Source organism: Diadema antillarum, unplaced genomic scaffold (assembly GCF_040938485.1).
Source record: "Diadema antillarum isolate AM-2024a unplaced genomic scaffold, OU_Dant_1.0 seq00001212_RagTag, whole genome shotgun sequence".
Taxonomy (NCBI): domain Eukaryota; kingdom Metazoa; phylum Echinodermata; class Echinoidea; order Diadematoida; family Diadematidae; genus Diadema; species Diadema antillarum.
In genome coordinates, this window is record NW_027272004.1 from 81493 (window position 1) to 94444 (window position 12952).

Sequence of the window (12952 nt, forward strand, 5' to 3'; positions counted from 1 at the left end):
ATAAAGATCTACATCCGCTTTCAACCAAAATAACGGGAGCTGCATGTTTACCTGTTATTGCTATTTCTACCACTACTATTTCTACAATGATTATTCAACATTACTACTTTGTATTATGATATGCATATGTTAATGAAAAGCATAACAACAAAATCTCCAGCATCACTACAAAGTTAAGATATTGTGATATATCATTATCATTAATCATACTGTTCAAGAGAAGAGTAGAGATTTTGCTGTTCAAAACGGAATGTCTGTTAATCTTACTGGTCCTGATAAGTGATGATGTGTGAGAGGGCTCTGTGGCTTACCGTTGGTGGTGACACGATGTTGAAGAGTCTCGCCAGGATGTGGCCTAAGACGGCATTGTTGCTGGGGATTCCCTTGATTTCACTGTCCTCAGGTGGCTGCCACTCACCTACCATATTCTGGGCAAACAACAAAATGCTGATAATAATAGACTGAGGTGGGGATTATCAGATTCACAATCCTCAAAGACTGCTCAGTGATCACATAATAAAATGACATTTTACACTTCAATACTGAATAAGACAATCTGTGCCTGGTGTAACTGCATTTTGTAATTGTATCGTGAACATCATTCACTTATTACCACTTACAAATCAGGTTAAATACAACTTCACAAATGCATTTGTAAGTTATTAACCACTATAGCAGAAAAAAAAATTACAGATTGTATCTTTACACATGCAAAGACTTTGCTTGATGGTAAGATCAGTACAGCCTATTTCAATCACACTCAGCACAATCATAAAAAGACAACTTTGAGGCACAAATACATACAAGCACACATTCACTGTTTGACACGCTGCCTCAATTTAACATTTAAAAAGAATAGAATATTCAAGCACTGTAGACTCACTCAAGTACCTAGAAGGAGGAGCAAATGCATATATCATCTAATGGCAATGAGGTAATAGTGATGAGATGTGAGGTACCTTGTACTCCAAGAAGTCTCCCTCATCCAGCAGCTTCTGTCTCTCCTCCTCCATCACATGTTCTTCAGTCAGGACCTCAGGTTCAACGAACTCTTCCTCCTGATGGGGTTGGGAAAGGAGGTGCACACTATTTTCAGCACACACGTCATCAGAATTTAACAATATCATTGTGAGATTGTTCTGTGCGAGAGGGTTTGAGATTCTGAAGCTTACACTACCTGAATACTTCTTTTTTGCTGGCATTAAATATGCATTTATAATTTTTTAAATCAGAATCTGATGAATCAATAGTATAATAAACTCTGCAGAGAAATGTCACAGAAGCTAAATTTGTGTGCTGTCTTTCATCAATCGCACACGTCTCGATATCAGTTGGCACTGAAAAGGGACTGCATAATCCAGTTCATCGCGATTGTATCCGGATGACTGTCATACATGAAATGGGCTGCCAGACTGTTTTACATAAGCCAGTTTGACACACATATACTTAATGACAAAGTTTTGAAAAAAAAAATAAAGCGAAATCCAAAGAGAAAGAGTTACAAACATGGGCATGTAAAGTGTTAGATGAATGCACTGGCAGAGTAGCTACTAGAGAGACTCATAACTCACCTCAACTTGTTCATACAGAGGTTGGCCAGAAGTGAATAGTAATGTCCATTCCCTCATTAGTTTCGGTGGTAGCAATCTAAACAGGCAAAAAGTAAAGTGCATGATGTGTGCTGAAAGTTTACAAGACATTGCATAAATGGAGACATAAACTTTAAGAATCTAAAGTATAGCAAGAGATTCTTTTTCCTTGATCAGTAATCTCATGCAGAATATCTCTGTGGCAATTCTTCTGCCAGATTCATCCAGCATTGCAAGAAAAACAAAGAAAGCATGTCAACTTTGCTGCATGGTTACTCATTCTCTTTCATGTCCTCCAATCTTCCCTTAAAAAAAAAAGCCATACTTTCTACAAATTACATTTCTGTTTTTCAGTAGAGGTTAAAACACTCTCTCATAACCACACGATTACACAGCAAGATTTCATTAGGAGAGGAGTATTTAATAAATAGATTACTTTTTTGCTTAATTGAAACAACACTTCGCAATCTACTGCTTAAATTTGCACTACTTCAACTCACAACATACTGAATTCTGATCAGGATTATAGGAAAACATTTCATCACTTCGTATCTCTGGCAGTGCATCTGATCATCAAAGAAATCTAATGCTATACATAAACAGGGTGTAAAACATACTTCTAAAATACATAAAAACCCTCCTTTCTACCATATCAACATAATGTCCCTTCTCTAGATGGTCAATGTCCACTAGAGACAACACCCACCTATTGGTCAGCTCCCTGTACTTGCCGACCTTGCAGGAGAAGTCCACTACGTCCATCAGGATGCTCTTGCAGTGATCAAAGTGTCTCTGGTAGCGGGCCTCGGCCCTCTCCTGCGCGATGCGGTCGTGCAGTTCCTTGTCCCGCTGGGTCTGCTCGATGTACTCAAGCTTGGCCTGGCGAGCCATTTCCTGCAAGATAAGAGAAAATTATCAGTCTTTGTTCTTATCCAGCTGTACTGAGATGTAGATCTAGTCAGGTCGTGATAGGTAAGAACAAATAGCCATGACCTTTTTGCGTGGTCTATGATGAAATAGAATAGGATAACATAAAAAATGTAAACAAAAATTTTTTTACAGAACGACATTTCTAATGAATTACACTGACACATGACATATACTTTCTAAATTTTAAACAGTTATTGATTCTACACTATAAAAAGCTGCAAGTTCTTTAAGTCTGTTCATGACACAGTTGCACAATTAGCTATGCCTGATATTAGGCTCATAATTGAGGAGCACAGTGATATGACTGCATGTAATTAACATGATCAAGGATTCAAAACAAGGCTCCCATGGGACTCCATGCAGGGCGGTTCATCTTCAATCACTCATTCATAACTTTTGCAAATCAATGAGTAAAATGAAGTACCTGCCATACAAGTAAGCATTAGAGTTTAACAGCGTGTAGATCCATGCAAGACTATCACATGATCTGAAAAGGACGGAATCATGGCCTTACGGCTTCCTTGTCCAGCGCCTCCTGGAAGTCCCTCTGGCGGCGCTCCTCGTACTGCTGCTGGCGGAAGATGCGGTTCTGCTGGATGACGGCCTTCTCGTGGCGCAGCTGCAGCAGCTGGGTGGCGATGCGGCGCTCCTGCTGCGACTGGCGCATCAGGCGTCCAACCAGAAACTCCTCCCTCCTCATTTCCTGCATGGGGATAGGTGAGTGATATCTTTTTAACCCATTGAGGAGGGGCTGATTTTGCTACATCGTAACACACATTACCCACAGACACTTGCCCGAGTATACTCGGGACTCGTCCTCAACGGGTTAAGATTTCAAAAGATAATGGTAAATACATAGAGATATCTCAATGGATATTATTTCAAGAACGGGGATTTTCTTTATTTAGTTGATGGCTGATTAGTTGTAATTGCACAATTATAGGCAATTATAAGTGATAGGTGACACTATAAAAATCACTTCAATGGTATAACTAAGGATAGAACCAACAAATTACTGGTAATAAGCTTCTTTTAATGGTTCCTCATTGATATGCAATCATTCATGACCCTGGATCAAGTTATATTTGGTCAAGTAACAAAATATCAATACTGGTATCTTACACCTAACAATGGACTCCCTTTACATGATGGCTGACAATATGAGTCTAAATGCCAAAAGAAACTTTCAAATATGACAGCTGTCAATTGATCCACATCCAAATGCAAGTCACACAGATGATGATGTAATACTGTACAACAAAGTTTGCTAATCACCAACATTAAACGTGACAGCATGAGGCAAATGTATGAATGGGGGTTGGGGGGGCATATCAAATTGTCAAATCTATATCTTTTTTGACAAACTGTTTTAAGCTACCGAAATCCTTGCATCTGATTCGTGACGAGCAAATTTGTCAGGAAAAAAAAAAAAAAATTGACAAAACACTTGATGAAATGCTCCCCTGGTCATCAACCATCCAAAGACTGTGGATGTCAAAATTCTGCCTACCTCATTAGCCTCATGGGCCTTCAGCTGATCCACCAGGACCTTACGTCTCCTCTTCTCCCTCTCCTGGCGGGCCACGGCGTCCTCCTCCAGCCTCTTACGGATCTTTCCAATGTAGTCATCGTTGGAGGCAGGCTGAGAAAAGAAGAGGGGGAGATGACGATGAAAAAAGATATTCAGGGGGAGAGAAAAAGATAAACATACAGTATATGAGAAAGAGAGATGATAAGAGGAAAATAAAATATATATACACAGAGTATATTATGCACATATAGGAAAGAAAGATAATCAAAAGGAGAGAACTAGAATAGAGGTATATATATATATATATATATATAAAACAAAGAAAAATGACAGAAAGATGGAAATAGAGAGAGGGGATGAAATAAAACAATGGGAGAATAGAAAGGCAGACAGAGACAGATACAGACAGACAAACAGACAGAGCCAACATGACAATTATAAGGATAGATTCAGAGATGGAAAGAAAAGGAGTTAATACGCACTACCTCTCACATTTGACAAAATGTAATCCACAGAACACAATTTTGTTCAATTGTTTAAGCATCATTCACCACATTCATCAGCAGTAACTTATTCTTTCTTTCATTGTCACATTCCAGTGTGCTATCAGAAGCTACCGGCGTCACTATTCAGAATAAGAAAACATAAATTTACCACATTACTCCGTATCCCTGTATTTCTTTACATAACATAGTAAGTGTATGGTACTTGTGCCAGAGGACAGTGTCATCAGAATGATCACTTACCTTGATGAGCGATGCCTGGTCAACTGGAGTTTTTTCTGGTTGCTGCAAGTAAGCTGCCACTTCAGCATCAACATCCCTGGGACACAAACATAATCAAAGTTGAGGATAGCACTTGAAGGATCTGTGCTTATTTTCAACAACCTCATTATCTCCTCGTTTGTTTTTTCTTTCTTTCTCTCTTATTTTAAACTCAAATACACTCACACACACGCACACACAAACACACACACACACACACACGCACACACACACACACACACACACACACACACACACAAACCTCTTCCAAATGCTGGTTTTCTGCTCATATCACCGCCAATTTTCTACTTGAGAAGTGCAATTCCCTCTAGCCGTGGTGAAGAGCAGCTGAGTTTTGACAACTAATACTTTCAAGGATTTGAAGTGATCTGTGTCGAAAGTAGAATAATTAAGAGCTAAGAACTGCTAGTCAATCTTGATTTTGCTTTTCTTTGAATTCTTAAAGGACCCTTGAAATTAAAGAAAAAATAGTAATTTTATAATTATAATTATAATACTATGCAAATATGATAGAAAAGGAAAGAGAGAAAAACTACACATTCTTTTTTCCACTTTAACTGTGATTTTTGCTGCTTGGATCTATCATGCCTGTTTTAACTGCTGTGACAGTTTCACCTGCTGGTGCAATTCTACTCACGGCTCATCTTGGGTCTCCACACCGACCGGCACACTGCGGCTGATCTGCTGCTCAAAGGCCGCTATCTCCTTGCTAGTGTTGTCTGCTTCCCGCTTCCGAGCCAGCTCCTTCCTGACAGCGATGGCCCTTAGAGTGCGATTTGGGGGCGGCTTCGGGATCTCCACGGTAGCAGCTCTGTGGCATTGACAAAATTTGGTTGTTAATATTACTGATTCTTTTCAATTGATGTGGAATAATTTAAAAATCAGAATCAAAGACTATGCCCTCAAATACAGCTGGACGATATAATGTGGTACTTATGTTCATCGTACTGTTACATGAAAAGTCATATGCCTGTTTCTTTTGTGTGTTTGAACTTCACACAAGCGCCTCAAATCAATGTGATTTTATCATGAAATATACAAAAAGACATACATTTTTCCACTGATACAGTGTCACATCACCAGCCTATAGTATATCAAAGAGCACAAAATCTTTAATCCTGAACCATTTTATGCATGTTATTGGTGTCCTATATTTTTTGTTCTAAGCCAACAACATCAAGCACTCAAACAGCAAGAAATTTCTCACTTGATGCGGGCCACAAGTTCAGTCTGTCTCTGCCGAGCCCTGGCTGCCTTCTCCAGCTCTTTCATCCGCTGCTCCTGTTGCCATAGGCGAAGGCGCTCCTCCTCCTCGTACTTGGTCTTGAACTCCACGTCCAGATGGCTGCGCTTCCTCTCGCGGAACTTGTCGACCAGCTGGTCGAGGTTCAGATCCGTCTGGCGAGGAGTGAGCACCTTCAACCTCTGCAGTAAATGAGAATGGAGATGGCGTTGTTTAACCCCAAAAAGATACATTCATAACTGGCTACACAAATAAACAATGATAACAGAGGAAAACTTGAAAGCTTGATATAAAGTTTCTATCACTGGTATCAACATAGTGAAAATGGTGAGAGCAATCTTGTCTTATAGTTGCTTCTTTCTGTGTCAGACAATGTAATTGCTATGCGGCATAAAAGCCTAATTAAATCAAATCTTCATTGGAGTTACAAGACCCTTGTATTTAAAATTTTGGTGAAAATCACGTTTTTAGATTTATTGTCAGATGATCAAGCAATTAAGCGATGTCCTGTCCAAATCCTAGCTGTCTTGCCACAAATATTTAAGATAATCCCCATTTGAACAATAAGATGATTGTGAATAATTGATCAATGGATAAATGACTTTGCTCACTGGAAGCATCAAGTCTGACTATTGAAGCACAATATTTCACACAGATGGACATGCTGTGCACAAATCCTTCCAGCACAACTACAATAAATCATGTTCTGAATATGAGAGTCTGGTAGCACAAATTTACCTCTCTGTAAGGAACCCTCTCCATGCTCTCCAGCTTGACAGGTGCCCTGGGTCTCATGGTCTCCATGGCAACCCCAGTGAGGTTGGCCGACTCCTTGTTCTGGAGTGCGATGTAGAGCTGGTACATGAGACGGGTGGCCACACCCGCCTTCTGGGTCATGATGTCCCGGGCCACATTGGTGTCAAATGGCACCTCCAGGAGGCGGAAGGTGGGCTCCAGACGGGTGAAATTGTTAAGCTTGGAGTCTGATGTTCTATTCGTGGAATAAAAGGGCACAAATTTGGTTACACATACTAGTTGAGTGGAGGGGTTTGATGGATGACAAACAAGCTGTTACATTGCTTTACATCGCTATGAATATTGATCTAATGGCAAAATACTTTCAAAGACATTCACTGAACTTACTTGCTCTGTGAGAAGAATTCAAAGTCATCTTGGAGTTGATACTTCTTCAAGACTTCTCCAATCAGATACCCATTGCCGCACACCTCTGCAAAGTTGTTGTCATCTGGAGAGGAATAAGGAAAACAGGAGTTTGTTGACCTCATTATTCATCAACTTGCTAGGGTTGTTTAACATTTTCCACATAAACAGAGACAGGTTAGCTCAGCTCCCTGTTTTTTACCTTAAATCTGGTGGGTTTTTTTCTTAAATGACTCCAAAAGCATGGCATGAATACAGTAGATCAATGGCATCAAATATGATGGGGGGTTGTGTTTCCGGACACTTAAGTTCGCGCATGAAAACTTACCTATTTTACATAGAATATGCACCCTTCTTTACCTCAAAGACTCGATATAGACTCCTCATATACTAGACAACATACTCTGAAAACGGCGTGAGAATTAACCTGCTAAATCGTTGGATTTTCCCCTTCAAAGTGACTTCATGTACAATGTACGAATGTACTATCAAAGAGAGTTGTGCACGCGTTGATTTTGTGCGGGAAACATATGGGGAGCGAGTGTGCACGGTGTTTACATTCTCGCCGTACGATCGACGCTATCGAACATTCGATCGAACTGGCCTAATTACATAATTATGTGTGTATTAATAACTCGTAACACCTTGTGAGACTTTCACTGCGTCATTTTCATTACAGATGCACTTACACACACTTACAATACGCGTCCGGTCCCACAACGCTTGGTGATACTATAAATTCTATTTGAAAATCATCAATAACGTTAGGGTCCGGTCTACTGACTAAATTTTTAAGAACTAGGAAAAATGTTCTGTTCGATTATACTATCTACATTATAAAATGTCTTTATCATTGAAATCATAAAAGTACACACCATTTATTCCTCAGACTAGTAAGAGGGCAACATGTTTTCATGTTGTAATTTCTAAGCAAATGTCAGTTGTTAGCACTAACGTGGAACTTACAGACACTGTCATGGAAACTACGAGTTCTAGCTTCTAATTTAAACGTTCGAAGTTACTACTAGTGTACATCGTCATCGATTTTCTGTACCGTGAGTGCTGTTTAAAATTAAAGCATATTCAAATCAGTTGATATCAAATGTGGAGTAAATAATTACATGTAGATCTAGACCTTAAATATAAAGTTTCAACATATTAACATGTTACAAGTCATCAACCTGCTGGAAAATCGTCGATGGGTTTCATAAAAATTTCTTGACCGCCAGGCTTGTATTTAATCTGACACATATTAACACGTATGGGACCACGCACTTTACCATCGCCACTTACCGACATGCTGCGAAACTCCAAGCTCAGTATTGAGCCATCGGCACAGAATTTCCGTCATCTTTACAGAATGCTATATTTTAACTATATAGCTATCGATATTTCATAAACTTATTTTGATATCACATTTCTTTGACCCTGCAAATCAGCAATTCCGTTGTAAATATTTCGAGCTCATACTTCCAGATCAGCGTAAACTTCTTGGCAACGGTCTGTTTGTTGTGAGAGATGCGTAACTCCACTGATGTGAGGTGACCGCAGAGAAGCTGCCGCGACAACGTTGTCGTACGTACAATGTACGAGTTGAGTATTCGTGGTCCGCAGCTGGCAGCAGCCTGTTACGCACAGGCCTGCCAAATACTCTCGAGATAGAAAAAAGAGGGGAAAGGTAGTAAAGAGGCTAGAAACTGCCGCTTTTAGAAGGAGTATTAGTTTGAACAGGCGAATGTGGTTATTCAACTTTTAATATCGACCTCACTGTAAGCATAATTTCCCAAGACTATTTGTGAAAAAACAAAAGAATCGTGGTGAAGGATGACGATGTATATGTTATGTTATGTTTCACTGATTTCACAGGATACTCAAAAACGAAAGAACACTTCTTATTATGTTTATCTCCGTGATCCTAGTCAGTGAACGCTCGAGGCAACAATAAAGTAAAATGAAATCTGGTTCTCTAGAAGCGTAATCGATCGCCTATGGAAAATCGGTGCTTCTCACGCATAATTATAGTACAATGTAAATTGTCATTTGCGAATCTTGTGACAGTGGTGCCACGTTGCTGTTGAGGATTTTTTTTTAATTCAAATGAATTTATTGGGAATTTTCTGCATTGAATATATATTGAAAATGAAATACAATCATTTCTTTCTATCTTCAAGACAATAAAACATATAGTCTGTACAATTCGAACATTACTGAGATACACGTGTACAGATTAAAGAAAAGAATAAGAGAACGCGTCAATTGGGAACCACTCGGGATAAAGTGAATCAAATGATCTGACTGAATTATGGCGCATGTATTGGGAGTGAGAATGCAGAAGACTGTCGTAAAATAAGCATATAGCTTGAAGATACGACAACCTTGAAAGAGAAAAAAAAAAGAAATTGGGTTTGTTTTTAAACATCAAAAACAATACCAAATTGACAGCGAAAAACGAGTTTGGTAATAGGAATTTTACTTCCACTTACCAAAGACAAAATAGATATAGCTCATATGCAGCCCCCACCCCCCCCCCCCCCCCAAAAAAAGAATACATACACACATTTTGGCTGAAATATCGTTAGAATAACAATAATAATAATAATAATAATAATAATAATAATAATAATAATAATAATAATAATAATAATAATAATAATAATAATAATAATAATAATAATAAACCTTTTCAAAACCCATACACATGACTCTCCGAAGGCTCCAATCGGGTATTCTTCCTTGGGGTGGGGTGGGGTGGGGGGGGGGGGGGGTCTAAGAGGTGGTTACAATTGACCCTTGACCCCCCCCCCCTTTCCCCACACCCGGCCTGCAGCCCCATCACACTCGACGTACTTCGGTCATGCTTTATATCTAGAAGTTTGATCGCATTACATTCTCACAGTGTATATGGTTCATATACATGTAGTTACAATTTTATTATGGCAAAATTGAGATGAAACCATTCGAAAGTTCGAATCTTGCTGTTACTGAATGCACGTAGAGTGGTGGATCCAGAGGGGGCGCATCGGGGGCACGCCCCCTCTTGATTTTTGGTTAAAACAAAAGAAAGAAAAAGTATTATGGAGGGAGAGGGCCTCTAATTTTGTAAAGGCGCCTCCCCTTTACGCAATTCGAGGATCCGCTCCCGCATGTATCATATCACTCAATGAAACTTGCATATTAAGGGGGCAAAATTATAGAGAGTTTTGGAAGGGGTTGCAGTCTCCTCCACTCCTATCACTCACGATTTTTGTTGCTATATAAAGAAGACATCTTGCAACAACGTACCAAAGAAGAAAACAAATATTTTGAATCGGGGAAAAAACAATGGAACTTGCAAGCACAATAAAAACTCTAAACGACCCTCTGGGTCTCCAGCATATCACAACAGTGGCGGATCCGGGGGTGGGGGGAGGGGGAGGGGCGCACCAGGCGTACGACCCGTCTTTATATTTAAAAAAAAAAAAAAAAACGAGATAAAGATAGAAAAATGGGGGAGCGCATGCACCCCCTTTAATTTTGTAAAGGCTCCTCCCTTACACTTATATGGAATTCCGGGATCCATCCCTGCACAAGGGGGAGGGGGTGGGATGTGTCGATTGCTTCACTTTTCTTCTTACCTCTCTGGTAAAAAAATTATCCAAAAGATGTTAATACTAACCCATAAATACCCACACTTTCCATAACTCGTCTGTGAATTAGCAAGGGTGAATAAAGATGGTGATGATGATGGGTGGCAAGTACAAAGTTAAACTCGCGAATCAGGCTGTCCCAGTAATAAAGTCGCTGCTCTGTCTAGAGAGCTCCCCTCTCCATCATTATATAAGTATGATCATCAATGACCGTCATTCTTCAGCATTTATGCCAGTCCTCTCGCAGAGATCGCAAGGACCCATGGCATCCATATACATCTTTACGCTGATGATACCTAGCTGTACACCTCATTCGGTCCATCTGACCCTTTAAGTGAGGCCTCTACCAGACATAGACTTGAAGCGTGTATTGATGATATATGAAGGCTTGGATGATACGGAACAAACTCAAACTGAATGATGACAAAAGTGAATTTATGATAATTGCATCAAAACATACGGCAGCAAAGGTCCGTAGTCAATCATTACGAATTGGACGTGTCAATGTACAATCTGTGTCAAATTGTAGGAATCTGGGAGTTTATTTTGACCCTGAAATGTCAATGGCGACACACATTACAAACACATGTCGATCTGTATATTTGCAACTGGATACGCAATATTCACAGTATCAGAAAATCCTTATCAAACAAAGTTGCAGCCTCTGTTATTCATTCGTATGTTTTGTCTCGTATTGATTATGGAAATGCATTATTGTTCAAGGCTTCATCTTACCAACTGTCCAAACTACAGCGTGCTCAGAACTCTGCTGCTCGGGTCCTCAGTGGAACATCTCGCTTCTCCAGCATTACCCCAGTTCTAAAAAATCTTCACTGGCTACCAGTATCCAAGAGGATAGAGTTTAAAATTCTTCTTCATACATGGAAAGCAGTACATTCTTCAGCTCCAAAATATTTGCAAAACCTTGTTTCAGAATACGTCCCTGGCAGAAATCTCCGTTCATGTAATAGTAAACAATTAACAGTTAAAAGAACAATCTCGACTCTCGGAGAAAAAGCCTTTGTTTCTGCAGCCCCATCTCTCTGGAACGCTCTTCCACTGAGGATCCGATCAGCAGAGACCATTGAAACATTTAAAAAGCTTCTTAAATCACTTATGTTCGCATCTTGTTTTGATTGAATTTTCAACGAAGTGTTCATTGGGTGTGTATCTCTATCTATCTCTTCTTCTTTTTCAACCTTCTTATGTACAATTATGACTACGATGTATGCTATTCTGTTTATAATTACGTCCCTCTGCGCCTCAGAATAGGATACTAGATGTCGAAGGCGCATTACAAATGCTGTACTTATTATTATTATTATTATCATGATAATGGTAATGATTAACATCATTGTTTTTGTTAAGGACCATGGTGAGGATGATGATGATGATGATGATGATGATGATGATTGTTGTTGTTGTTGTTGTTGTTGTTATTATTTCTACCATTATCATCAACCATCATTGTTATGTTTATCCGTAGTATTGAGTGATGACAGTATTGTTAGTATCCTCATCTTTATCTCTAACATTATTAACATCATCATCACCATCATTACCACTCTCAGGAGCGGATCCAGGAATCCCGTGAAGGGGAGGCGCTATTATAAAAATTAAAGGGGGTGCACGTGTCCCCCCCCCCCCATTTTTTCTTATTATTTCTTTTGTTTTAACAAAACAAAAAATAGAGAGGGGGCGCGCCCCCGGTGCGCCCCCTCTGTATCCGCCACTGACTTTTTTTTTTATTCGACTACTACGCTATCTATTCTAAATCTGTAGGCATAAAGCCCATTTGATATATGGGTCCCTTTTTGTGATATTTTGTCCCTTGACGACAGCACAATACACATTTACTAGCAGTACACTATTTTTTGGGTGTTCGAACAAGCTATCAGTGCTGTGGGGGGAAAGGAGACAAGGGCTATAAAACTGGTTTTACTTCCAGACCTTATGTAAGTTCCTTAGGAATGACATCAGAGACGAACTTAATCGGGCAGATCTTTCATTCAAATTAATTTTGTCAGCCAGTAACAGGGCCGGCGCACTGTTGTCAAAAGTGTGGGGGCCCACTTCCGGGTTTCATG

At 39.6% G+C, this 12952-nt stretch overlaps 1 protein-coding gene across 1 annotated transcript in view; it reads right to left on the reverse strand.

Moving 5' to 3' along the window:
* Nucleotides 1–8656, reverse strand: part of LOC139744796 (sperm flagellar protein 2-like) — a 48229-nt gene extending 39573 nt beyond the window's left edge. The window contains 12 exon segments of the mRNA XM_071655210.1: nucleotides 312–428; nucleotides 960–1058; nucleotides 1572–1647; nucleotides 2296–2483; nucleotides 3034–3222; nucleotides 4030–4161; nucleotides 4797–4872; nucleotides 5473–5646; nucleotides 6043–6260; nucleotides 6817–7069; nucleotides 7222–7324; nucleotides 8533–8656. Coding sequence (XP_071511311.1) covers nucleotides 312–428; nucleotides 960–1058; nucleotides 1572–1647; nucleotides 2296–2483; nucleotides 3034–3222; nucleotides 4030–4161; nucleotides 4797–4872; nucleotides 5473–5646; nucleotides 6043–6260; nucleotides 6817–7069; nucleotides 7222–7324; nucleotides 8533–8590 — 1683 coding nt within the window. The 5' untranslated portion in view covers nucleotides 8591–8656.
* Nucleotides 8657–12952: the final 4296 nt, after the last annotated feature.